Source organism: Pimephales promelas, chromosome 7 (assembly GCF_988280905.1).
Source record: "Pimephales promelas chromosome 7, fPimPro1.hap1.1, whole genome shotgun sequence".
Classification (NCBI taxonomy): Eukaryota; Metazoa; Chordata; class Actinopteri; order Cypriniformes; family Leuciscidae; genus Pimephales; species Pimephales promelas.
Genome location: NC_142775.1, coordinates 28,008,019 through 28,031,751, shown reverse-complemented (window position 1 = coordinate 28,031,751; position 23,733 = coordinate 28,008,019). Strand labels below are relative to the sequence as shown.

General features: G+C 37.9%; 1 protein-coding gene across 1 annotated transcript; it reads left to right on the top strand.

The window, feature by feature from the left end:
• Positions 1 to 1,264: 1,264 nt before the first annotated feature.
• Positions 1,265 to 12,322, top strand: chpfa (chondroitin polymerizing factor a). The gene is made up of 4 exons (XM_039655618.2): positions 1,265 to 1,755; positions 5,338 to 5,902; positions 9,105 to 9,287; positions 9,548 to 12,322. The coding sequence occupies exons 1-4, from the start codon at positions 1,457 to 1,459 to the stop codon at positions 10,808 to 10,810; spliced, it is 2,310 nt and encodes a 769-aa protein (XP_039511552.2). The 5' UTR covers positions 1,265 to 1,456; the 3' UTR covers positions 10,811 to 12,322.
• The last annotated feature ends 11,411 nt before the right edge of the window (positions 12,323 to 23,733 follow it).

Sequence of the window (23,733 nt, the reverse complement as noted above, 5' to 3'; positions counted from 1 at the left end):
AGAAAGTGACTATGCAATACTTAGGCTATAAAGCAACTTCAGTTTAACATGCACATTCAAATTCGCCAACATGTCCTGACAAAGGTTTAATCTGGAACTAGGCGGATCATGTTTCCCACTCAGCTCAGCAGAACTAGGTGAGGTGCTGTGATTTCCAAAGGAAAGGGCTTCCACTGTGATGTGTCGTTCCTAGGTAAACGTGCAAATATGCTTGATAACATCTAACACACCCTTGATCTATTAGAACAAAGAGCTCAGTGAGGGAAACGTTCCCTCTGGGGTTTTTGTGGCCCGTAAAGAAATTGTTTCCACTCAGTGTGTTTGTGTGTGATGTGTCAGAGAGATTTGGGTGGGTCTTACATTTTCACTCATGTTAAGTTACTGTAGAGTTCAAGCATCAAATCATATTTGAAAAAAGAATTCTCAATTGGAATTGTTTCTTTGCAAAAACAAACCAACAAATAAACAAACAAACAAACAAACAAATCTAATAAAACTACAGTGAATAAATAAAATAAAAGTTCAGCTATTAGTAGCCTAAAGGTGTTTAGAGTGAGTTATTCACAATGATTATTACAAGAAAACTTGGAAATGCATAAGCAAATACAGTCAGTCAGACAGACAGATAGACAGACAGACAGAATGATAGATGGAAAGACAAATAAAAATGTAACCGTATTATAAAATTACTGTCTTTATCCCGCCCAACCCATTTTTTTTTCCCAATGTCTAATGGGATTTAGGAACCTCAAATGTTAAGGTATTTAAGAAAATTATAAACTTGTTCCATTGCAATTATACTGGCCATTGGTTGAAAAGTCTAATAATTTATTTTTAATAGGCTATCACCAGGAAATCATGACACTTATGATTATTATTATTTATGCTATTAAACATGAAACATTTATTTTACTGATTGTAGTGAGTAAAAAAAAAAAAAAAAAAAAGATTGTAGTGAGTAAAAACTAAATATGAACCCACAACGCCCTCTAGTGTAAAAAAAAATGTAATTCATTTCATAAGCTTTTGGATAGGCTAGTACAAGAAGTAGACATTAGCCTATCAAGTCCGAACTAATGACAGACAATATCAATGTAAAAATATAAAATGTTATGATGTCTGTTCAGGTTACCAGGATCAACCGTCGTGGCTTTAAATTTTATTGGGCTTCGAGCGAAAACGCCCGCCTACATTTATATGAGCCCCGCCCATTAAGAGGATGCCCACGGTCTTTGTAATGACGTTTGATTTTGTGGGCGGGGTGTTCGATTTCCTCAGGGAGGAGCGACAGAGCCACTGACACGTACTAATGTCTCAATAATTTGAAGGAAGGTGATGCAGGAATACAAGAAATACGTCCAATAGGTTTCCGATTGTCGTTGAACCGCTTTCTTAATGTGCCCTACCCTGTTCAGAATCAGAAGGTCGCGCTTAAAGGAGGTGTAGTCGGAGTACAATGAGGTTTTCTATGTTGATCAGTCTGTTAAGGCCGATCGGCCCGGTTATTATCGGGATCTCTCTGGGATTTACTCTGAGTTTGCTGAGTGTGAGCTGGGTCGAGGAAAGCTGTGATAATGCCATAGGAGATGAAGGAATCGTTTTACCCCAGGATGGAAGTCTGAAAGGAGCCCGGAGACCAAACTCTATTTCCCCTGGGAGTGATGGTGAGGAGGAAGACGAGGAGGGGGAGGTTTTCCAGCCGAGAATAATTCCATATAAACCAGTGAAACAGACTCAGTCCAAGAAACTTTTCAGGTAGACAGACCGTTCAGCCTGCCTGCTTCATTTATGTTTTATATTGTTTTCACGCCAAAAACATAATCCCAGGTTAAAACAACATAGTGAATAATTATCTAACGTTAGGCCAATCGATGTATTTTTGAACAGGCATTCTGGATGTAACGTTAGGCCTAACTTACCTTGTTAAAAAATAATAAATAAATAAATAAATAGTAGCCTATAGCCTACATAGAGACAAAAATTCTCTAAAGGTCCCCACAGACAATCAAATCCTCTATAATAGGTGACATAAAAAAATATGTCTTAAACATAAACACAGCCCACGTATGGGATAGAGTATCTTACATGGGTTAAGGTCAACGTGCATAGTGATTATCATTCTGAAGGACGTCTGTGAATAATAATAGTTTACAGGCCATGCACGTTTTTCTGTTCTTGGTGGTGTTGTTTACTTGTGTTGGAATTGAAGGCTGTTTTCATGAAGTTTATCTTGGTTATTATTATTTTCATAAATCAGTCTTGTTTATGATATCCTCAAAATTAAAGAACGAGATTAAAATTGTATTTTGCAACATAGCCCTAAAATCTTCACATTATTCATGTTAGTAGCTACTAGCATAACATGACATTTTGACAAGATAAGTGATTTAATTTGTTAAAGATCTGTATTTCTTTCAGATTGAAGACAAAACACAAAATACTCCTACTAAAGCTTTGAGTTGGTTTTTAGCTTTTAGTAATGTGACTTAAACTCTACACTTAAATGCTGGTGGTTTAGGGCCTATTTTGTCAAAGCCTAAGAGTCAAATATTTGCTTTTGCTATTTAAAGAATTCTGCAACAAGATTGGCAATGACTGGCATTTCAAACACTAAGAGGTATTTTAATATATATATTTTTTTCATGGGAATGAGATGACACAGGCCTGTGGCAGGCTTATACTGTAACTGTAACAGTTGATACGTCCTATTGAGAACACTATAATCCTTAAGGGTGGCTCCCATGGTGCTCATTTCTCCATTTCAGTCAATGCTTACAATACTCTGAGGTAAATTAGGAGGGTTGCATAGTAACTGATCCCATGACATGAAAGGTTCAGTTGTCTTTGGTTATCAGTTCACGTTGACCTCATACTAACCTCTTTCTCCCAGCTTTGGTTTACAAAGCTGCATGCTGATAGTTGACTGCTAAATTGATCTGAAACATTTGTTTTAAGGCTCACACCCAGTATACAAACTCTTGGGCAAATAAAATGGGCCAATCCAAAAATGGCAAAACATTTAGTGGTCTTTTTAATCACAAATCCCTGGTCTGGAAATGATCAAGAATTGCACAATACTGTAGATAAAGTTATGTGAATAGCCTTCACCAACTTGTAGACAGCTTTTGAAAGGAAGAAAATGTTGTTCCACTCAATGTTAATGGGTTCAAACACTTCATGAGTTGAATGTTGTGTAGTATGTACTGTAGGCATATCCCAATTCCTTTGAATTTAACGTGTCGTGAATATTCACTATAGGCTTCAAAACAGTTTGTGCCAGCACACACTTTTGCTGTTAAAAAATCTTCTCTCAACTAGGTCTACATCTACTGACGTTATTGCAAATACATTTGTAAATTTCCCATTCAGATGCAACATTTATGGGAGGAGAGTATATAAAATAATAATGCAAGGTGATTTACTAAGGTTTTCTCTAGTCAATTCACTGTGATATGCATGCACCATTATTTAATACCCCAAAAACATGTCTTAAACCTCTGCTATTGGTATGTTGCGTTGTTCATCATATAAATTATAATTTTTTTTTATATAGTTTTACTGTGTTTTCAATATAACTTTTTCTTATAATTGTGACAGTATTTTGTAATATCTTGTACCTTTATAACATGCAATTGAAAGTTTAAATCACAATGTGGCCAAATTATTTTTTTAAACCTTATCTGAAATGAAGGGTAATCATTACAATGACAAAGTTACAGTTTCGAGTTAAAGGAGTCATATAATGGTACATGCACTTTTACAAGTTAATTGTACTGCAATGTGTGTTGGCAGTGCCTGTACACAACCATATAATGATAAAAATCCATCCAATATATATATTTTTTACAATCTTTTTATGTATTCTCCTGTCTCAAATGGAGCCACTTAACTGCGTGACGTCACATCTGATTTGTTGCCTATATCCGATTTTTTTTTTTTTAACTGTCTGTTTACACGTTCTTTAAATTGAGACCCATGTCCGATTCATGTATTTACACTTATAGGCTACTATCTGAAACATATCACGCTTGCTTAAAGGGTTAAATTATCTTGCACAGATGGACGAACACGAAATATGCTTCATGCTCTGCGATATGCGAAGTTGCAAAACACCACTTTTGAATAAGAAACAATGTCTATAAAACTTGTTAACTCCACGAATTACACGCGTATCGGTGAGAACACTCGTTAAAACAGCATACACACCCGAACTTGACTGCACATCTCATGTTTGACATTATTGATACTGCTTTCATTCATTCGTACTGCAACGGACTGATCTACGGGACATTAAGCCTTAAAATAAAGGGGTTATTGGGATGTTCACTGTTATACAATAAAGAGCCTGCACAGAGACAGCAAATAGAAATTAACACCAAAAAAAAACTGCCTAGAGCCTGTACTTACACAACACTGACAGTGGAGTTGCGCTCAGGAGTAGAGCAGCTCTGGACGATTTTCTTTTTTGAGTGGCTGCGGATTAATTCTTTCTATGCACACACAATATGATGTCACACTCTGTACGTTTTTTTTTTTTTTTTTTTTAAATAGCCCACTTAAAGTGTACAAATAAATTACTAAATGCTTAAAATAAATGTAAATGAACAATTTTCGGCACATTTACAATCCCGTGAAAACATCCCGTGTGCCCCTGTCCACATTCCTCTCCTATGACGCAATCTCCTATCCGTCCCTTTTCTGAAGAGCGTTGGGGGTTTCTCTCGTCATTAAACTGCGGAGACGTCGCCAAATGCCTCAGAAAATCCGATCTGCCTGTTTACATGACCGTCGCACATATCCGATTTATTTCCACATATGAATGAGGCCTGAAACCGATCCGGAAATATCCGAATACATGCATTTGTTCCTGTTTACACTGTCATAGAACACATCCGATCTGTGTTACATCAGAGCAAAGAATCGGAATTGCTTCACATTTCACTGACAGTGTAAACGAGGCCAAAGTTGCACTTTTATTAGCTTGAATCAGTCAGCCCATTCTCCTCTTACTCCTTTTTACACCATTCTTTGTAAACCCTAGAAATGGTTGTGCATGAAAATCCCAGTAACTGAGCAGATTGTGAAATACTCAGACCGGCATGTCTGGCACCAACAACCATGCCACTCTCAAAATTGCTTAAATCACCTTTCTTTCCCATTCTGACATTCATTTTGGAGTTCAGGTGATTGTCTTGACCAGGACCACACCCCTAAATGCATTGAAGCAACTGCCATGTAATTGGTTTTTTAGATAATTGCATTAGTGAGAAATTGAACATGTGTTCCTAATAGTCCTTTAGGTGAGTGTAAATTGTAATTGTCCGTCTGTTTCCACAGGGCGAAATACATCAGCACAGAGCTGGGAATTCGAGAGCGTCTTTTCGTGGGAATACTCACATCCAAAAACACCATCAACACTCTGGGTGTGGCCGTCAACCGCACCATAAGCCATCATCTGGACAATGTTGTGTTCTTCACTGGCACACGAAGCCACAAGATACCCCACGGGATGATCGTGGTCACCCATGGTGATGAACGCCTCATCTGGAACATGTTCCAGACAATCAAGTATATTCTAGAACATTACATCACAGAGTACGACTGGTTCTACCTCGCCCAGGATGACACATACACGCAGGCGGATCGTATCAAGGCTCTGGTGGAACACTTGAGTATGGACCGGGTGCTTTACATGGGCAGCCCAGAAGAGTTCATCGGAGGTGAGATGCAGGGGAGGTATTGCTATGGGGGGTTCGGATACCTGCTGTCCCGCAGTCTTCTGTTAAGACTCCAGCCCTTCCTGGAGAACTGCAGGAACGACATCCTCAGCGCCAGACATGACGAGTGGCTTGGGCGATGCATCATTGACTATGCTGAGACAAACTGCGTGGAAGAATTTGAGGTGAGATAAGTCATACGTTTACGTATAGGCCTATGTTGTTTCAGTAAATTATGGGATAATTTTTTTTTTTTTTGGGGTGGATGGGGGGGCTATTTCTTTAACGACACTGTTAAACAACATGTAAGTAAACCATGGCTGTGTTAAGAGTCGGCAACTGGCGGTTTGCAAGTGCCAACATGTTTAGCTCATGTGGGTGATGCAAGTTCAAGTCCATCTTGCATTATTTCTTATCCTGTCCCACCTTCTTCCCCCGTCGCTACAATCTTCCTCTTTCTGTCTGCAAATACACAACATAATGCCTACTCAGATCTATATCTAAAGGATTTGATACATGCTGCACGTCACCACTGTTTTTCAGAGCAAACGCACACGCGAGGCCAAATGTAGACTGATTAACTCGTTTACAAGCTGGATGAGCTACAATCTCATTATCCAGTTCTATTAGTTAGACTTACACACACACAAAAAAACAAACTGCCTGATACAATTTCACTAAAACAAAAGCATTTACGTGACATTTTAAAAATACATTTTGTTTAGAGCAGCTCAAATCAAACCTTTTAAGTTCAAGTTTTCAAAGCCTTTAAGTGCATTTAAACGCACTTAATTATGTATTTCTTGGAGCACCAAATGCTAATAATCATACAATTAAGTGTAATGGTGGTGGTGTTTAGGGAATTTTACAAGTTAAGAAGCCTCAGAGGGATCTAATTATATGAGTATTATCATTGTTTTTGTTCCACACACAGGCCTAATCATACCATAAAATTTCAAATAATAGCTGAGTCCCAAATAGACACCTGTCTTTTTAGACGACTGTTGTGGCTGCAGGTTTGGGCAAATAAAGGCCGGTCTCAATTAGACTCTCAAATGGTCTGTTTTTTTAGTTTCGGGTTGCATTTAATCTTCTAAAAACCGTCAGATCGTCCGCTTTTTGGCGACTGCCAAAGCAAATTTTTGTCCCGCCAAAGTCTTTTTTGATCGGTGAGTGATGTAGAATAGAATGACTGTTGCGCTTGACCGGGGGCATAACAAGCAGATAGAGAGAGCGCCCCGGCTGCACTCGTGCACGTCTTCAACAAACAACACGAGCACTGTCCTGCTCTCTCTCCCTTGCGCAAATTAATCAAAATCAATTGACACGATAGTAAAAGGTCGGAAGACTGCAGTTTTATGTGGAGCATTTGGAGATTTTTAGACATTAGAGACTACGCCTACACTCAATGAACAACATCTCAACACTAAAAGGCCTGTCTCAAATACAAGCTGGTGCAGTTTGACAATTTGGGAAAATAAAAGCCCGGCTATTATTTGAAGTTTTACAGTAATTATGTTTGTTAGATACATGTCTGTGGAGATACTAGACCTTGGTGTTATTGGAAATGCTTTTGTGTACAAAAATATTTTGGCATATTTTCAACTTTATTTGAATGAGCAGTGTCTGTATTTTCCATCAGACTCCTTGTGGTAAACCTGCTGTGTTTGATGACAGACCGCTTTATACTAGTAGTGTGTCTCAGTATTACTGCAAGGGACCCAAAGGAGCCCTTTCTTGATTGAAACTAAATCTCACTGCCTTTTAACTCACCGTACGCATGCAACAACCAAAGACAGGATTCAGATGTCTCCTTTGAAATAGGCTGCTGTTCTCAGCAATTAAAGGGAAAGTCTCCAGTCTGCTGCTTTAGTCTGTCAGTCATCGCAACATCTGACGTTTCACCTCTATCCAGGTCTTCTGCCAGTAACTGCTGGAATTAAATTCAAGACGTGTTCTAGTTGCTATTCCCACCGCCTTCAAGTAACAGTACATAGTAACAGTACAAAACAGAACTTTTTTGAAATTGACATGACTTTTCTCACCTGAAATACCTTTTAGATTTTGCAGTCTGTCTCTTCTCAACACCTCACATTCAGTTTCAGTTCTCTTGTCTTTCTCTCTGGGTTAGAGTGATGCAAGTCACACTAAAATATCAAAATTAAAATTTGTTCTGGAAATTGTCTAGTGCATTTAATTCCTTGTCTGTATGAGCTATAAATTCTAGAGCCACATAAAACAGTTTGTCAGTTGCCCAGAAATGGACTAATGCCTTTAATCCAGGCCTTGCATAGACCTCACACTTTTTCTTTTTTGTGGTTCAAGTAGTTCTGTAAACCTCTTATTTAGCCTTCTCTTTAATGCTACAGTGGTCTTTCTCCGGTCTTTCATTTAGCTTGTATATACAGCTGCTAAAATTTGTATTGCACTCTGAAACTAGAAAGTTTAGAAGAAAACTGTCATATTTCAGTGTCGTATCAATACTGGCCACGTTTTTATTGTTAAACGTTTTTATTTGTTTCATGTTTGTCTACTTTTTTACCATTCCACCTTTGGCCCAGAGAGAATCACAGTTCTTAAATTGAATCTCACCTTTAGAGACTGAACCATATGTCACATTGTTGTTTGGTGGGGTCTGAGGTCCTCCGGTTAATCTGTTCTTGAAACAGGTACAGATACCTGTATTAATCCATCAGAGGAGCATTAGATGTCTGAAAGTCTGTGTGGCGCTACTGGGGAGTAAGAGTCAGTGAATCAGACACACTAAACATGATGTACTGTCTCCATTTTGGCATTTCATCCAATTATAAATCCACCTCTGCCTTTACCGTCAAAGCACGTCCTGTCTTTCAGCACATCATTGTAATGCCTCCTACTCCTGTTTATAGAGCAGCGCTCTTGCAGGGTCAAAATTGGAAGCATTTATTTTACTTAAACATTTGTTGTGACCTGGAGGAAGTGTTCTGAAGAAGTACCTCCTCCGAACTATGCTCTCCAAAAGAATAAACCATTTTTAAATTCAACAATTATTTTTATGTTCTGGCTATATTATTAAATGTAATAATATATATTGCATTTGATTGCATTTAAGATTTATATGAATTGTTTTATTAAGCTCTAGTTTTTATCTGTCAATCTATCGATCCTAAAAATCAGTCTTAATTTATTTTGAGATTTGTTAAAGGTTGCAGTTTAACAGATTAACAGTGTTATTAAATCAGCATTTTTAAAGATTACATTTAAGTGAGCATTAGATGTTTTAAATGTAAAAGGAGCAATGAGCATGCACAATGAAATATTAAAACAATTAAACTGCACACTAATTGACATTTGAAAAAAAAAAAAGTCTCACCAACCATACTTTTTAAATTTTTTTTTTTTTTTCAGGGGGAGAAGTATTATTATTATGAAATGGGAAAAAATTCTGACCCTAGTAAGGAAGATAATGTGCAGTTTAATAATGCACTGACCGTCCACCCAGTTTCTGATCCTGAGCAGATGTACAGACTTCACAAACACTTCACTGAAATCGAGCTGCAGAAGACATACGAGGAGATCGAAAAACTGCAGGTACACTTATATTTTAAACCTGTGCTGATTAGTACCAATGACAAACAAAGAATAAATAGTGGTTTCTTTTGACCTATTGTGCTCTATGACTCATAATGTTCTCTTTTGTAAGGGTGTTATACAATTGCTATAAAATCCTTTCTTCATTTGCAAAGTGCTCTGGTAAAGTGCAGCATTACAAATTTTCAAATGAAGGTAGTAACCTGCTCATCAAATACCTTAAAATGCTTAATGTTATCCCACACCTCTTTGTTTAACAGGCGGAAATAAGAAATGTGAGTGTGGTGGCTTTTGAGGGCAACCGTAGTGCCTTGTGGCCAGTAGGAATCAATCCACCCTTTGAGCCCAAAACACGTTTCGAGGTTCTGCGGTGGGATTACTTCACCGAAGATCAGGTGTACTCCTGCACCGATGGTTCTCCGAAGTGTGAGCTCCATGGAATCGATAAGCTGGACGTAGCCGACGTCATTGAGACGGCTATGGGTGAGCTGAACAAGAAGTACAAGCCGGTCCTGCACCTGAAGAAGCAGCAGCTTATTAATGGCTACAGGCGCTTTGACCCCACCAGAGGGATGGAGTACACCCTGGACCTACAGCTGGAGGTGGTTAACCAGAAGGGACACAGTCGCTCCATCACCAAGAGGGTCCACCTGGTTAGGCCTCTCAGTCGTATTGAGATCATCCCCATGCCTTATGTTACAGAAGCAACTAGAGTCCACATCATCTTACCCGTCACTCTTCAAGACCGAGAGGATGTTCAACAGTTTTTGGAAGTGTACGCCGCAAACGCCTTCGAAACCAGTGAGAATGCCATCTTGACGTTTCTCTTTATTTACGATCCAATTGAGGCCCAACAAGTCAACCAGAATGACATCTTCGCTATTGTCAAAGCGCAAATCAGTGCTTGCGAGCACCGTTATCCTATGGTCAAAATCCCCTGGATCAGTGTTAAAAGCGAAAGTCCCTCTCAAATCAAATTTATGGACATCATCTCCAAGAAGCACCCAGTTGACACGTTGTTCTTCATCGCCACCGTGAAAACCAGCATCAACTCCGAGTTCCTCAATCGCTGTCGGATGAACTCCATCAACAACTGGCAGGTGTTCTTCCCCATCCATTTCCAATACTACAATCCTGACATTGCTTATCATAACCAGCCTCTTACCAATACAGTGGATTTGGTCAAAGAGGCTGGCCACTTTGATCGCAGTTCCTTCAACGAAGCATGTTTTTACAACTCGGACTACATGACGACCCGGACGCGCATGTCTTCGGATGTCCAGGAGAACGAGGAGATCCTGGAGAACCTGGATATATATGAAATGTTCGTCAAATACTCCGGCCTCCACGTTTTCCGAGCAGTGGAGCCGGCCCTGCATCAGAAGTACAGCTACCAGCCATGCAATCCTCGTCTAAGTGAAGATATTTATCAGAGGTGTGTGCAGAGCACCCTCGACAGCCTTGGATCACGCTCTCAGCTCGCCTTGCTGCTGTTTGAACAGGAACAAGGCAACAGTACATAAAAAATCTAACCTTGAAAGGTTGAGAAATGACTAAGGGGCGATAAACAGTTTTCGTCCATTGGGCTGATGCTTTACTAGTAGGTGGTCTGTCAGGGTGCTGAACTCATCAAAAATGCTGTCGGTACCAAAAAAAAGGACTATGTAAACCAAACTAAAAACTATTTAAACCAACTTTAAAATGGCAGATTTTTGTGACGACGGGGGATTTATTAATTGCTATCTATTTATGTTTGCTTGTAAACCAAGCAGCTGTTGAAATGATCACTTTGAACACATCTAAATCGTTGTGCCTTAAAAAAAATATGCTGTCCATTCACTATACTTTTGACTCGTCACTTTTGCTCAATGAGATTTGTTTAAAAGCGTTTTAATTGTTTATTTAACATAACAGTTTTTGTAGTATGAAGGAACCATATTCTGTGTTCTAGCAGTGGGTTTTATTGCTGTTGAAACGTTTTTAAACTTCAGTTCACACTTGGTACTGAATTTATGTTAAATCTAACCTGATACATTTTTTAAGGTAAAATCGTTGTCTTACTGATCATTAGTGCCAAAGAAACAAATGTCAAGACGATACACAATTTTGACCGAAGCTTTTCAACCAGCATTGTTCCATGCATATTTTATGCTTGAATACTGAACAGAAGAGCACAGATATTATTACAAATACCTGCATTTAAATATGCTATTGATACCACCTAGATACATTTTTCTGATTAAACAAGTAAACTTTTTAAAGTTTTTGCACTAACATTTTCATTGCAAATCTGCTTTGTATAACAGTAATGTTGCACAATATGCCTGTCAAAGAATTTAATTTTGTTCAAGAAAGATTATAGGGTGCATTACACAGTTATAGTTAGTTCCTGGGCTGTCTACCAGTGTGGAGTGCAATACTAGTGCAATACTATTCTGATGGTTTGCTTAGAGCCTGCTAATTGAAACACTCCAGATGAAATGTATATCTGATGATGCTATTATTACAGTGATGTTATTAGAATATGCTCTTTTACAGACCATTCTACAACATAATGTGTTACAGTAGGAACACGTTGGGTTATATAATTGTTGTTGTTTTTTTGGCTTCATGGTACGTGTTTGTTGTATTTACTTAGTGCTATGTTGAAGGGTTTTTTATATTTTTTTCATTAACTTAATGCAGTACACTGACTTGTGTCACACAATATCATGATGCTGGATGTCAAATGTTTGTGCATACAAAAGCTGTGAAAGGTTTTACAAATTGATGTTTTGTACGTTTTTAAACGACATATGCACAACATGAATGGACTCCCCACAATGAGCGTGGCCACTACTGTCCTTTAGGGGTCAGCAAAGGAGCATGGGATAACCGCTCCTCTCAGAAATGTAAAGTTTCACAAGACTGTTTCTTAACCTCACCTTTGTTGATTTTTTTTTCACTATAAATATTCTCTGTAAATCTATTGGATTTTGTTTTAATATTATTGTACAAATCTTTAAATAAAGACTTTATTTTAGGGCTCAGAAAAACCAAGCACTTGTCTTTCTTTCTCCCTTACTTTTTTTAAGGTCATTCTTAATACAGTTTATATTGCATTTGGTATTCATTTTCAGGCTCTCTTACCAGAGCAACCGATTAGATGGTTAATGCATATATTTCTCTCTGACTATTGCTGCAGTACAGAGCCGGCCCGAGGCATAAGCGAGCTAAGCGGCCGTCACGATACCGGTGTTTGAAGAAATATTGTTTAGGCCACTTTGTTTGATATAATCACAACAATTTAACGCAAGTATGGGAATTGAACTCTGGTCTTCTTGATTAAAGCCCAACGCTTTATCAACTGAGCCACTGCATCTGTTGAGTTCAAGAATGTATTGGAAGGGGTTTATTGCAGGTTTGGATTTATTTGTTGGAAAAATAAATATAGAAATATAATTTGACACAAGAGGGCAGAATAATACGCCTCCGTAGAATAGCCCTATTTGTGGTTTTGAGTTTAAACTAAACCGTGACATCTTCACGTTTTCCAAAGTGGACCAACGTGATTATTTCATGTCTTGTCGTGATACGGGTTGGGCACTGAAGTTACAGGAGTTTCTTCCCGTTGCTAAGCAATGGAACTAGGTCGAGTATTTAAAAGGTTATGGTTAACATGGTTAACTTCAGTGCCCAACCCGTATCACGACAAGACGTGAAATAATCACGTTGGTCCACTTTGGAAAACGTGTAGATGTCACGGTTTAGTTTAAACTCAAAACCATAAATAGAGCTATACTGCCCTCTTGTGTCAAATTATATTTCTATATTTATGTTTCCAACAAATATAAAACCCCGTCCAAAATGCCCTTGAACTTAACAGATGCAGTGGCTCAGTTGATAAAGCGTTGGGCTATAATCAAGAAGACCTTAGTTCAATTCCCATACTTGCGTTAAATTGTTGTGATTATATCAAACAAAGTGGCCTAAACAATATTTCTTCAACCCGGTACGTGAAATAGCTAATCACTTTGGTGCACTTTTGAAAACGCGTAGATGTCACGGTTTAAACCCCCTCAAACGTGAAACTTACACTTAAACTGAAACTTACCTATTGGTTTTCATTAAACTGAGAAAAATGGAATTTTGTTTTATTGACGATCACTGAGAAATGGTCTAATATTTAAAATGCAAAAAACATTTATTATTTTCAATTAAGGTGAACAGGATTCATTTGCCTCGATCCACGCTGAAAAAAACGTCTAAATGTCACATTTTTAATGAAGCAGCCTCAATAGTCCACTTTGGAAAATGTGTAGATGTCACGATTTAACCCCCTCAAACGTGAAACTTACACGTTTGCGTTAACACGCTCCATTGGAGAGATATCCGGATATTTATTCGCCTCTGCCATAACGACCTATTGGTTTTCATTAAACCGAGAAAATTGAATTTTTTTTATTTACGATCACTGAGAAATGTTTTATTAGGCCTATTTAAAATGCAAAAAAACAAAAAAAACAAAACAAAAAAACATTTATTATTTTCAAGGTGAAAATGATTCATTTGCATGGATTCACGCCGAAGAAAACGTCTAAATGTTACGTTTTTAATGAAGCAGCCTAATGAGTAAAATGTCTATTTTTCCAGCGTCCCCCCAGCTCCTCGTTTAAGCAAAAGGTATGCTAAAAACAACGTATTACATCGATGTTAAACCACGTTAACCGTGTTAACCATAACCTTTTAAATATTCGACCTAGTTCCATTGCTTAGCAACGGGAAGAAACTCCTGTAACTCCAGTGCCCAACCCGTATCACAACAAGACGTGAAATAATCACGTTGGTCCACTTTGGAAAACGTGTAGATGTCACGGTTTAGTTTAAACTCAAAACCATAAATAGGGCTATACTGCCCTCTTGTGTCAAATTATATTTCTATATTTATTTTTCCAACAAATAAAGCCAAACCTGCAATAAAACCCCTTGAACTCAACAGATGCGGTGGCTCAGTTGATAAAGTGTTGGGTTGTAATCAAGAAGACCTGAGTTCAAATCCCATATTGCGTTAAGTTGTTGTGATTATATCAAACAAAGTGGCCTAAACACTATTTCTTCAACCCTATATCGTGACAAGACGTGAAATAATCACTTTGGTCCACTTTTGAAAACGTGTAGATGTCACGGTTTAAACCCCCTCAAACGTGAAACTTACACTTAAAACTTACCATCACGATCTATGGTTTTCATTAAACCGAGAAAAATTGAATTTTATTTTATTGACGATCACTGAGAAATGGTCTATTATGTAAAATGCAAAAAACAAACAAACAAACAAACAAACAAACAAAAAAAAAAAAAAAAACATGTATTATTTTCAAGGTGAAAAGGATTCATTTACCTGGATCCACACCGAAGAAAACATCTAAATGTCACATGTTTAATGAAGCAGCCTAAATAGTCCACTTTGGAAATTGTGTAGATGTCAGGTTTTCATTAAACCGAGAAAAATGGAATTTTGTTTTATTTACGATCACTGAGAAATGTTCTATTATTTAAAATGCAATATATATATATATATATATATATATATATATATATATGAAGAGTTCAGATGCAAAAGCCTAAATGCCATTTGAAATTTTCTTCTTTAATGATGATTTTTATCAAGCTTGTATATTTAAGTTCAGTGATTTCAAATGGCAATGATAATTACCTATTAATTGTTATTTAAGTGAAATTACTGAACTTAAATATACAAGTTTGATAAAAATCATCATTAAAGAAGAAAATTTCAAATGGCATTTAGAGGCTTTTGCATCTGAACTCTTCATTTAAAACTGGATCAAAAAGTTAAACAAACATCTTTAAGATGTTTTCTTTACATGTGAAATAAAGAAAACAGTTACAAACTGAAACAGGAAGTGCTTCTGGACCAGTGTTGTTTACATCTTGTGAAATGGTCTATAGCCCTATTTATGGTTTTGAGTTTAAACTAAACCGTGACATCTACACGTTTTCCAAAGTGGACCAACGTGATTATTTCACGTCTTGTCGTGATACGGGTTGGGCACTGAAGTTACAAGAGTTTCTTCCCGTTGCTAAGCAATGGAACTAGGTCGAGTATTTAAAAGGTTATAAAAAAACGTATATTTAACGTATGTATTTAAAAACATAACATTTAGACGTTTTCTTCGGCGTGGATCCATGCAAATGAATCATTTTCACCTTGAAAATAATAATTTTTTTATTTTTTTTTTGCATTTTAAATAATAGAACATTTCTCAGTGATCGTAAATAAAACAAAATTCCATTTTCTCAGTTTAATGAAAACCAATAGGTCGTTATGGCAGAGGCGAATAAACATCCGGATATCTCTCCAATGGAGCGTGTTAACGCAAACGTGTAAGTTTCACATTTAACACTGTCGTTTTTTTTTTTCGGGTCGAAATTTTTAATTGTGATATCTCAGCTCTGGAAGGGTCTTGAGCCTCCATTTTTGCACTCAGGTCAAAGTCTCACAGCCCTCTATCATAATCCAGAGTTTTGAGAAGATTGGAGAAACTTAATTTTTCGCCCAAAAATGAAAAAAAAAAACGAAAGGGGTAACACTGTCGTTTTTTTTTTCGGGTCGAAATTTTGAATTTTGATATCTCAGCTCTGGAAGGGTCTAGATCCTCCATTTTTGCACTCAGGTCAAAGTCTCACAGCCCTCTATCATAATCCAGAGCTTTGGGAAGATTGGAGAAACGTATTTTTTCGGCCGAAAACGAAAAAAAACAAAAGGGGTAACACTGTCGTTTTTTTTTTTTCGGGTTGAAATTTTGAGGTTCGATATCTCAGCTCTGGAAGGGTCTAGAGCCTCCATTTTTGCACTCAGGTCAAAGTCTCACGACCCTCTATCATAATCCAGAGTTTTGAGAAGATTGGAGAAACTTAATTTTTGGCCCGAAAATGAAAAAAAAGCGAAAGGGGTAACACTGTCGTTTTTTTTTCGGGTCGAAATTTTGAATTTTGATATCTCAGCTCTGGAAGGGTCTAGAGCCTCCATTTTTGCACTCAGGTCAAAGTCTCACAGCCCCCTTTCATAATCCAGAGTTTTGAGAAGATTGGAGAAACTTAATTTTTTGGCCGAAAACGAAAAAAAACGAAAGGGGTAACACTGTCGTTTTTTTTTTCGGGTCGAAATTTTGAGGTTCGATATCTCAGCTCTAGAAGGGTCTAGAGCCTCCATTTTTGCACTCAGGTCAAAGTCTCACAGCCTTCTATCATAATCCAGAGCTTTGAGAAGATTGGAGAAACTTAATTTTTTGGCCGAAAACGAAAAAAACGAAAGGGGTAACACTGTCGTTTTTTTTCGGGTCGAAATTTTGAGGTTCGATATCTCAGCTCTGCAAGGGTCTAGAGCCTCCATTTTTGCACTCAGGTCAAAGTCTCACAGCCCTCTATCATAATCCAGACTTTTGAGAAGATTGGAGAAAATTAATTTTTCGCCCGAAAATGAAAAAAAAAAACGAAAGGGGTAACACTGTCGTTTTTTTTTTTTCGGGTCGAAATTTTGAATTTTGATATCTCAGCTCTGGAAGGGTCTAGAGCCTCCATTTTTGCACTCAGGTCAAAGTCTCACAGCCCTTTATCATAATCCAGAGTTTTGAGAAGATTGGAGAAACTTAATTTTTCGCCCGAAAATGAAAAAAAACGAAAGGGGTAACACTGTCGTTTTTTTTTCTGGTCGAAATTTTGAATTTTGATATCTCAGCTCTGGAAGGGTCTTGAGCCTCCATTTTTGCACTCAGGTCAAAGTCTCACGGCCCTCTATCATAATCAAGAGTTTTGAGAAGATTGGAGAAACTTAATTTTTCGCCCGAAAATGAAAAAAAAACGAAAGGGGTAACACTGTCGTTTTTTTTTCTGGTCGAAATTTTGAATTTTGATATCTCAGCTCTGGAAGGGTCTAGAGCCTCCATTTTTGCACTCAGGTCAAAGTCTCACAGCCCCCTTTCATATACCAGAGTTTTGAGAAGATTGGAGAAACTTAATTTTTCGCCCGAAAATGAAAAAAAACGAAAGGGGTAACACTGTCGTTTTTTTTTTCGGGTCGAAATTTTGAGTTTCGATATCTCAGCTCTGGAAGGGTCTAGAGCCTCCATTTTTGCACTCAGGTCAAAGTCTCACAGCCCTCTATCATAATACAGACTTTTGAGAAGATTGGAGAAAATTAATTTTTCGCCCGAAAATGAAAAAAAAAAACGAAAGGGGTAACACTGTCGTTTTTTTTTTTCGGGTTGAAATTTTGAATTTTGATATCTCAGCTCTGGAAGGGTCTAGAGCCTCCATTTTTGCACCCAGGTCAAAGTCTCACAGCCCTTTATCATAATCCAGAGTTTTGAGAAGATTGGAGAAACTTAATTTTTCGCCCGAAAATGAAAAAAAACGAAAGGGGTAACACTGTCGTTTTTTTTTTCAGGTCGAAATTTTGAATTTTGATATCTCAGCTCTGGAAGGGTCTTGAGCCTCCATTTTTGCACTCAGGTCAAAGTCTCACGGCCCTCTATCATATACCAGAGTTTTGAGAAGATTGGAGAAACTTAATTTTTCGCCCGAAAATGAAAAAAAACGAAAGGGGTAACACTGTCGTTTTTTTTTTCGGGTCGAAATTTTGAGTTTCGATATCTCAGCTCTGGAAGGGTCTAGAGCCTCCATTTTTGCACTCAGGTCAAAGTCTCACAGCCCTCTATCATAATACAGACTTTTGAGAAGATTGGAGAAACTTAATTTTTCGCCCGAAAATGAAAAAAAAACGAAAGGGGTAACACTGTCGTTTTTTTTTCTGGTCGAAATTTTGAATTTTGATATCTCAGCTCTGGAAGGGTCTAGAGCCTCCATTTTTGCACCCAGGTCAAAGTCTCACAGCCCTTTATCATAATCCAGAGTTTTGAGAAGATTGGAGAAACTTAATTTTTCGCCCGAAAATGAAAAAAAACGAAAGGGGTAACACTGTCGTTTTTTTTTCAGGTCGAAATTTTGAATTTTGATATCTCAGCTCTGGAAGGGTCTTGAGCCTCCATTTTTGCACTCAGGTCAAAGTCTCACGGCCCTCTATCATAATCCAGAGTTTTGAGAAGATTGGAGAAACTTAATTTTTCGCCCGAAAATGAAAAAAAACGAAAGGGGTAACACTGTCGTTTTTTTTTTCGGGTCGAAATTTTGAGTTTCGATATCTCAGCTCTGGAAGGGTCTAGAGCCTCCATTTTTGCACTCAGGTCAAAGTCTCACAGCCCTCTATCATAATACAGACTTTTGAGAAGATTGGAGAAAATTAATTTTTCGCCCGAAAATGAAAAAAAAACGAAAGGGGTAACACTGTCGTTTTTTTTTTTTCGGGTCGAAATTTTGAGTTTCGATATCTCAGCTCTGGAAGGGTCTAGAGCCTCCATTTTTGCACTCAGGTCAAAGTCTCACAGCCCCCTCTCATATACCAGAGTTTTGAGAAGATTGGAGAAACTTAATTTTTCGCCCGAAAATGAAAAAAAACGAAAGGGGTAACACTGTCGTTTTTTTTTTCTGGTCGAAATTTTGAATTTTGATATCTCAGCTCTGGAAGGGTCTAGAGCCTCCATTTTTGCACTCAGGTCAAAGTCTCACAGCCCCCTTTCATAATCCAGAGTTTTGAGAAGATTGGAGAAACTTAATTTTTTGGCCGAAAACGAAAAAAAACGAAAGGGGTAACACTGTCGTTTTTTTTTTCGGGTCGAAATTTTGAGGTTCGATATCTCAGCTCTAGAAGGGTCTAGAGCCTCCATTTTTGCACTCAGGTCAAAGTCTCACAGCCCTCTATCATAATCCAGACTTTTGAGAAGATTGGAGAAAATTAATTTTTCGCCCGAAAATGAAAAAAAAAACGAAAGGGGTAACACTGTCGTTTTTTTTTTTTCGGGTCGAAATTTTGAATTTTGATATCTCAGCTCTGGAAGGGTCTTGAGCCTCCATTTTTGCACTCAGGTCAAAGTCTCACGGCCCTCTATCATAATCAAGAGTTTTGAGAAGATTGGAGAAACTTAATTTTTCGCCCGAAAATGAAAAAAAAACGAAAGGGGTAACACTGTCGTTTTTTTTTTCTGGTCGAAATTTTGAATTTTGATATCTCAGCTCTGGAAGGGTCTAGAGCCTCCATTTTTGCACTCAGGTCAAAGTCTCACAGCCCCCTTTCATAATCCAGAGTTTTGAGAAGATTGGAGAAACTTAATTTTTTGGCCGAAAACGAAAAAAAACGAAAGGGGTAACACTGTCGTTTTTTTTTTCGGGTCGAAATTTTGAGGTTCGATATCTCAGCTCTAGAAGGGTCTAGAGCCTCCATTTTTGCACTCAGGTCAAAGTCTCACAGCCCTCTATCATAATCCAGAGCTTTGAGAAGATTGGAGAAACTTAATTTTTTGGCCGAAAACGAAAAAAAACGAAAGGGGTAACACTGTCGTTTTTTTTCGGGTCGAAATTTTGAGGTTCGATATCTCAGCTCTGCAAGGGTCTAGAGCCTCCATTTTTGCACTCAGGTCAAAGTCTCACAGCCCTCTATCATAATCCAGAGTTTTGAGAAGATTGGAGAAACTTAATTTTTCGCCCGAAAATGAAAAAAAAACGAAAGGGGTAACACTGTCGTTTTTTTTTTTTCGGGTCGAAATTTTGAGTTTCGATATCTCAGCTCTGGAAGGGTCTAGAGCCTCCATTTTTGCACTCAGGTCAAAGTCTCACAGCCCTCTATCATAATCCAGACTTTTGAGAAGATTGGAGAAAATTAATTTTTCGCCCGAAAATGAAAAAAAAACGAAAGGGGTAACACTGTCGTTTTTTTTTTTCGGGTCGAAATTTTGAATTTTGATATCTCAGCTCTGGAAGGGTCTAGAGCCTCCATTTTTGCACTCAGGTCAAAGTCTCACAGCCCTTTATCATAATCCAGAGTTTTGAGAAGATTGGAGAAACTTAATTTTTCGCCCGAAAATGAAAAAAAACGAAAGGGGTAACACTGTCGTTTTTTTTTTCAGGTCGAAATTTTGAATTTTGATATCTCAGCTCTGGAAGGGTCTTGAGCCTCCATTTTTGCACTCAGGTCAAAGTCTCACGGCCCTCTATCATAATCAAGAGTTTTGAGAAGATTGGAGAAACTTAATTTTTCGCCCGAAAATGAAAAAAAACGAAAGGGGTAACACTGTCGTTTTTTTTTTCGGGTTGAAATTTTGAGTTTCGATATCTCAGCTCTGGAAGGGTCTAGAGCCTCCATTTTTGCACTCAGGTCAAAGTCTCACAGCCCTCTATCATAATACAGACTTTTGAGAAGATTGGATAAAATTAATTTTTCGCCCAAAAATGAAAAAAAAAAAAAACGAAAGGGGTAACACTGTCGTTTTTTTTTTTCGGGTCGAAATTTTGAATTTTGATATCTCAGCTCTGGAAGGGTCTAGAGCCTCCATTTTTGCACCCAGGTCAAAGTCTCACAGCCCTTTATCATAATCCAGAGTTTTGAGAAGATTGGAGAAACTTAATTTTTCGCCCGAAAATGAAAAAAAAACGAAAGGGGTAACACTGTCGTTTTTTTTTTCAGGTCGAAATTTTGAATTTTGATATCTCAGCTCTGGAAGGGTCTTGAGCCTCCATTTTTGCACTCAGGTCAAAGTCTCACGGCCCTCTATCATAATCCAGAGTTTTGAGAAGATTGGAGAAACTTAATTTTTCGCCCGAAAATGAAAAAAAATGAAAGGGGTAACACTGTCGTTTTTTTTTTCGGGTCGAAATTTTGAGTTTCGATATCTCAGCTCTGGAAGGGTCTAGAGCCTCCATTTTTGCACTCAGGTCAAAGTCTCACAGCCCTCTATCATAATACAGACTTTTGAGAAGATTGGAGAAACTTAATTTTTCGCCCGAAAATGAAAAAAAACGAAAGGGGTAACACTGTCGTTTTTTTTTCTGGTCGAAATTTTGAATTTTGATATCTCAGCTCTGGAAGGGTCTAGAGCCTCCATTTTTGCACTCAGGTCAAAGTCTCACAGCCCTCTATCATAATACAGACTTTTGAGAAGATTGGAGAAAATTAATTTTTCGCCCGAAAATGAAAAAAAAAAACGAAAGGGGTAACACTGTCGTTTTTTTTTTCGGGTCGAAATTTTGAATTTTGATATCTCAGCTCTGGAAGGGTCTAGAGCCTCCATTTTTGCACCCAGGTCAAAGTCTCACAGCCCTTTATCATAATCCAGAGTTTTGAGAAGATTGGAGAAACTTAATTTTTCGCCCGAAAATGAAAAAAAACGAAAGGGGTAACACTGTCGTTTTTTTTTTCAGGTAGAAATTTTGAATTTTGATATCTCAGCTCTGGAAGGTTCTTGAGCCTCCATTTTTGCACTCAGGTCAAAGTCTCACGGCCCTCTATCATAATCCAGAGTTTTGAGAAGATTGGAGAAACTTAATTTTTCGCCCGAAAATGAAAAAAAACGAAAGGGGTAACACTGTCGTTTTTTTTTTCGCGTCGAAATTTTGAGTTTCGATATCTCAGCTCTGGAAGGGTCTAGAGCCTCCATTTTTGCACTCAGGTCAAAGTCTCACAGCCCTCTATCATAATACAGACTTTTGAGAAGATTGGAGAAACTTAATTTTTCGCCCGAAAATGAAAAAAAACGAAAGGGGTAACACTGTCGTTTTTTTTTCTGGTCGAAATTTTGAATTTTGATATCTCAGCTCTGGAAGGGTCTAGAGCCTCCATTTTTGCACTCAGGTCAAAGTCTCACAGCCCTCTATCATAATACAGACTTTTGAGAAGATTGGAGAAAATTAATTTTTCGCCCGAAAATGAAAAAAAACGAAAGGGGTAACACTGTCGTTTTTTTTTCGGGTCGAAATTTTGAGTTTCGATATCTCAGCTCTTGAAGGGTCTAGAGCCTCCATTTTTGCACTCAGGTAAAAGTCTCACAGCCCTCTATCATAATACAGACTTTTGAGAAGATTGGAGAAACTTAATTTTTCGCCCGAAAATGAAAAAAAAACGAAAGGGGTAACACTGTCGTTTTTTTTTCTGGTCGAAATTTTGAATTTTGATATCTCAGCTCTGGAAGGGTCTAGAGCCTCCATTTTTGCACTCAGGTCAAAGTCTCACAGCCCCCTTTCATATACCAGAGTTTTGAGAAGATTGGAGAAACTTAATTTTTCGCCCGAAAATGAAAAAAAACGAAAGGGGTAACACTGTCGTTTTTTTTTCGGGTCGAAATTTTGAGTTTCGATATCTCAGCTCTGGAAGGGTCTAGAGCCTCCATTTTTGCACTCAGGTCACAGTCTCACAGCCCTCTATCATAATACAGACTTTTGAGAAGATTGGAGAAACTTAATTTTTCGCCCGAAAATGAAAAAAAACGAAAGGGGTAACACTGTCGTTTTTTTTTTTCTGGTCGAAATTTTGAATTTTGATATCTCAGCTCTGGAAGGGTCTAGAGCCTCCATTTTTGCACTCAGGTCAAAGTCTCACAGCCCCCTTTCATAATCCAGAGTTTTGAGAAGATTGGAGAAACTTAATTTTTTGGCCGAAAACGAAAAAAAACGAAAGGGGTAACACTGTCGTTTTTTTTTTTCGGGTCGAAATTTTGAGGTTCGATATCTCAGCTCTAGAAGGGTCTAGAGCCTCCATTTTTGCACTCAGGTCAAAGTCTCACAGCCCTCTATCATAATCCAGAGCTTTGAGAAGATTGGAGAAACTTAATTTTTTGGCCGAAAACGAAAAAAAACGAAAGGGGTAACACTGTCGTTTTTTTTCGGGTCGAAATTTTGAGGTTCGATATCTCAGCTCTGCAAGGGTCTAGAGCCTCCATTTTTGCACTCAGGTCAAAGTCTCACAGCCCTCTATCATAATCCAGAGTTTTGAGAAGATTGGAGAAACTTAATTTTTCGCCCGAAAATGAAAAAAAAACGAAAGGGGTAACACTGTCGTTTTTTTTTTTTCGGGTCGAAATTTTGAGTTTCGATATCTCAGCTCTGGAAGGGTCTAGAGCCTCCATTTTTGCACTCAGGTCAAAGTCTCACAGCCCTCTATCATAATACAGACTTTTGATAAGATTGGAGAAAATTAATTTTTCGCCCGAAAATGAAAAAAAAAACGAAAGGGGTAACACTGTCGTTTTTTTTTTCGGGTCGATATTTTGAATTTTGATATCTCAGCTCTGGAAGGGTCTAGAGCCTCCATTTTTGCACTCAGGTCAAAGTCTCACAGCCCTTTATCATAATCCAGAGTTTTGAGAAGATTGGAGAAACTTAATTTTTCGCCCGAAAATGAAAAAAAACGAAAGGGGTAACACTGTCGTTTTTTTTTTCGGGTCGAAATTTTGAGTTTCGATATCTCAGCTGTAGAAGGGTCTAGAGCCTCCATTTTTGCACTCAGGTCAAAGTCTCACAGCCCTCTATCATAATCCAGAGTTTTGAGAAGATTGGAGAAACT